The sequence below is a fragment of the Otolemur garnettii genome, unplaced genomic scaffold (genome assembly GCF_000181295.1).
Source record: "Otolemur garnettii isolate 467f Iridium unplaced genomic scaffold, OtoGar3 scaffold00198, whole genome shotgun sequence".
Classification (NCBI taxonomy): domain Eukaryota; kingdom Metazoa; phylum Chordata; class Mammalia; order Primates; family Galagidae; genus Otolemur; species Otolemur garnettii.
Window position 1 is genome coordinate 1,016,000 of NW_003852593.1, and position 3,438 is coordinate 1,019,437.

At 42.6% G+C, this 3,438-nt stretch overlaps 1 protein-coding gene across 1 annotated transcript in view; it reads right to left on the bottom strand.

Moving 5' to 3' along the window:
- Positions 1 to 3,438, bottom strand: part of LETM1 (leucine zipper and EF-hand containing transmembrane protein 1) — a 46,135-nt gene that overhangs the window by 40,031 nt on the left and 2,666 nt on the right. The window contains exon 2 of the mRNA XM_012812281.2: positions 2,472 to 2,547. Within this exon, the coding sequence (XP_012667735.1) occupies positions 2,472 to 2,547 (76 nt within the window). The remainder of the gene's footprint in view (positions 1 to 2,471; positions 2,548 to 3,438) is intronic.

Below are 3,438 nucleotides of genomic sequence, written 5' to 3' on the forward strand. Positions count from 1 at the left end.
AAAAAAAAAAAAAAAAAAGGACATGAAACAATAACAATCCTTGAAGAAAGTGTGGGAAAAACACTTGCAGATATCGGCCTGGAGAAAGGTTTTTTTTTTTTTTTTTTTTGAGTCAGAGTCTCACTATGTCACCCTCCATAGAGAGCTGTGGTGTCACAGCTCACAGTAACCTCAAACTCTTGGCTCTAACGATTCTCTTGCCTCAGCCTCCCTAGTAGCTGGGACTACAGGTGCCTGCCACAACACCCAGCTATTTTTTGGTTGTAGTTGTCATTGTTGTTTGGCAGGCCTGGGCTGGATTCAAATCCGCCAGCTTCAGTGTACGTGGCTGGTACACTAGCCTTTGAACTATAAGTGCTGAGCCTTGAAAGATTTTATGAAAAAGACTTCCATGGCAATTGCTACAACAGCAAAAATAAATAACTGGGACTTAATTAAACTGAAAAGCTTCTGTACAGCTAAGGAGACAACAGCCAAAGCAAATGGACAACCTTTGCAATAGGAAAAGATATCTGCATATTACGAATTGGATAAAGGCTTGATAACTAAGATCTACAGAGAACTCAAATTAATAAACCAAAAAAGAGCTAACAATCCCATGTATCACTGGGCAAGTGACATGAATAGAGCCTTCTTTAAAGAAGACAGATGAATGGCTAAGAAACATATGAGAAAATGCTCATCATCCCTAATCATCAGAGAAATGCAAATCAAAAACCACCCTGAGATATCACCTAACCCCAGTAAGATAGCCCATATCACAAAGCCCCAAAGCTACAGATGCTGGCATGGATGTGGGAAGAGGGTAACTTTTACACCATTGGTGGGACTGCAAACAAATATAGCCTCTTTAGAAAGAAGTATGGAGAATCCTCAAAGACCTCAAATTACATCTCCCATTTGACCCCATAATCCCAGTAGCATGCATCTACCCAGAAGAAAAAAGATCATTTTATCATAAGGATATTTGCACTAGATAGTTTATCTCAGCTCAATTTACATTTGCCAAAATGTGGAAACAACGTAAATGCCTATTGACTCAGGAATGGATTAACAAATTGTGGTAGATGAACACTATGGAATACTATTCAGCCATAGAAAGATGGTGACTTTACATCTTTTGTAATATCCTGGATGGAGCTGAAACATATTCTTCTTAGTAAAGTTTCACAAAGGGCTGGGTGTGGTGGCTCACACCTGTAATCCTAGCATTCTGGGAGGCCAAGGCAGGTGGATTGCCTGAGCTCACAGGTTCAAGACGAGCCTGAGCAAGAGCAAGACCTCATCTCCAAAAATAGCCAGGCATTGGGGCAGGCGCCTGTAGTCCCAGCTACTTTGGAGGGTGAGGCAGGAGGATCACTTAAGCCCAAGAATTTGAGGTTGCTGTGAGCTGTGACGCCACGGCATTCTACTAAGGGCAACACTGTGAAACTCTGACTCAAAAAAAAAAAAAGTTTTTCCCTCATCAATATTGCTTAAAGTTGCAATTTTTAAGAGGCTATGAACATTAAATGAGGACTAACCAAAATGCTGACATTTGTAACTGGGTATTGGGATTATGAGTGTTTCCTATTTACTCTCCTTTACTGAGATTACAGATGTGAATCACTAATCCAGCCTCCAAGTATCTATCAGAGTATAGTTTATATGCTTTCTATACTTTCACTGAGAACTGGGTGTGGTAGGGCAGGAAGATCACTTGAGGCCAGGAACTCAAGGCTGCAATGAGCTATAATCATACCACTGCACTCCAGCCCAGGTGATAGAGCAGGACTTTGTCTCTAAAATATATAAATAAATATTTGGGTACAGCCACTCCTGTAGTCCTAGCGCTCTGGGAGGCTGAGGCAGGTGAATTGAGCAAGCTCAGGAGTTCGAGACCAGCCTGAACAAGATGAGACCCTATCTCTAAAAAGAGCTGGGCGTTGTGGCAGTTATTCACACTCTACCGAGGGCAACACAGTGAGACTTCCCCTCAAATAAATGAATAAATAAATTTTTAAACAATTAATTACAAGTAATAAATAAGTAAAAATTTAACTATTAGGCTCGGCGCCTCTAGCTCAAGTGGCTAAGGCGCCAGCCACATACACCAGAGCTGGCAGGTTCGAATCTGACCTGGGCGTGCTAATCAACAATGACAATTATGACCAAAAAATAGCCAGGTGTTGTGGCAGGTGCCTGTAGTCCCAGATACTTAGGAGGCTGAGGCAGGAGAATTGCTGAAGCCCAAGAGTTGGAGGCTGCTGTGAGCTATGATGCCACAGCACTCTCCCCAGGGCGACAGCTTGAGACTCAGTCTCAAAAAAAAAAAAATTAACTATTAATGAGGTATGTAGCTATAGCTTTCAAAAGAAAAAGAAAAAGCAAAGAATGGCAAAGTAGGATACATTGTTTTTCTCAAAGAGCAAGAGTCATACATGATTCCAGCATTTTCAAATAAATAGGTCATAGTGATATTGATAACTTACACAAGGCTTCTCAACCCCACCAGGCTTCGCAGCCCTGTGTTGGCACAACTGAGACAAGCAGGATCCTCCAGACCACCTACAACAAAAAGAAAGAAATCAGTAAACAAGTATCAAACCATGCAAAATCAAACAAACAAACAAATAATCACCAAGTACCAAACCAGGTAACAAGCCAGAAAGAATCTGAATTGCTTTTGTAGAAACCTCTACATGTAAGTTTCTGGAAGCCAGTTCTAAGTGTTGAAAGGTTTCAGAGCCTTGCTAAATGAAGGGCCTGCCCCACAGGAAAATAGCACCTTGGGTAGTCTTGGGGAAAGAAGGCAACCTAAAGCAGCTCCTGGCTCTACGCACCCCAAGTAGGAAGCTAAGAAAGCCAGCCCCAGTGAGGGAACACTGGGCTCTGTGGATTCCTGCAAGAGGGACCACTTCCCACGTGCTTCAGTGGGCTCTGGTGGCAGCAGTCAGGGTACACACAATGCCCTGTGCACAGACAGCCTTCCAGAGCAAGGGCAGCAAGAATTATCAGAAAAAAATGCCAAAAATAACCCATTTCTTAGACAAACAACAGTGTACAGCACATTTTTTATAATGCTTCCCTAACTCACTCTAGTTCTCCTAGCATAGCTCACCACCCTCGGTGTATGTGGCCAATGTGCTATGGATGCCGAGCCAAAAAATACTAATAATAAAATAAAATAAAAAGTAGAGAAATGAACAGGTATCATGGTGCACAGCAGTAGTCCCAGCTACTCAGGAGGCTGAGACAGGAGGATCACTTAAACCCAGGAGCCTGAGATTGCAGTGAACGAGGATGAAAAAGAAAACTCTAATAGAAAAACATCCTACAATACATCTGAGCAGCATTCCTCAAAATTGTCAAGGTTGGCTCGGAGCCTATAGCTCAAGCAGCTAAGGCGCCAGCCATATACACCAGAGCTGGTGGGTTCGAATCTAGCCCAGGCCTGCC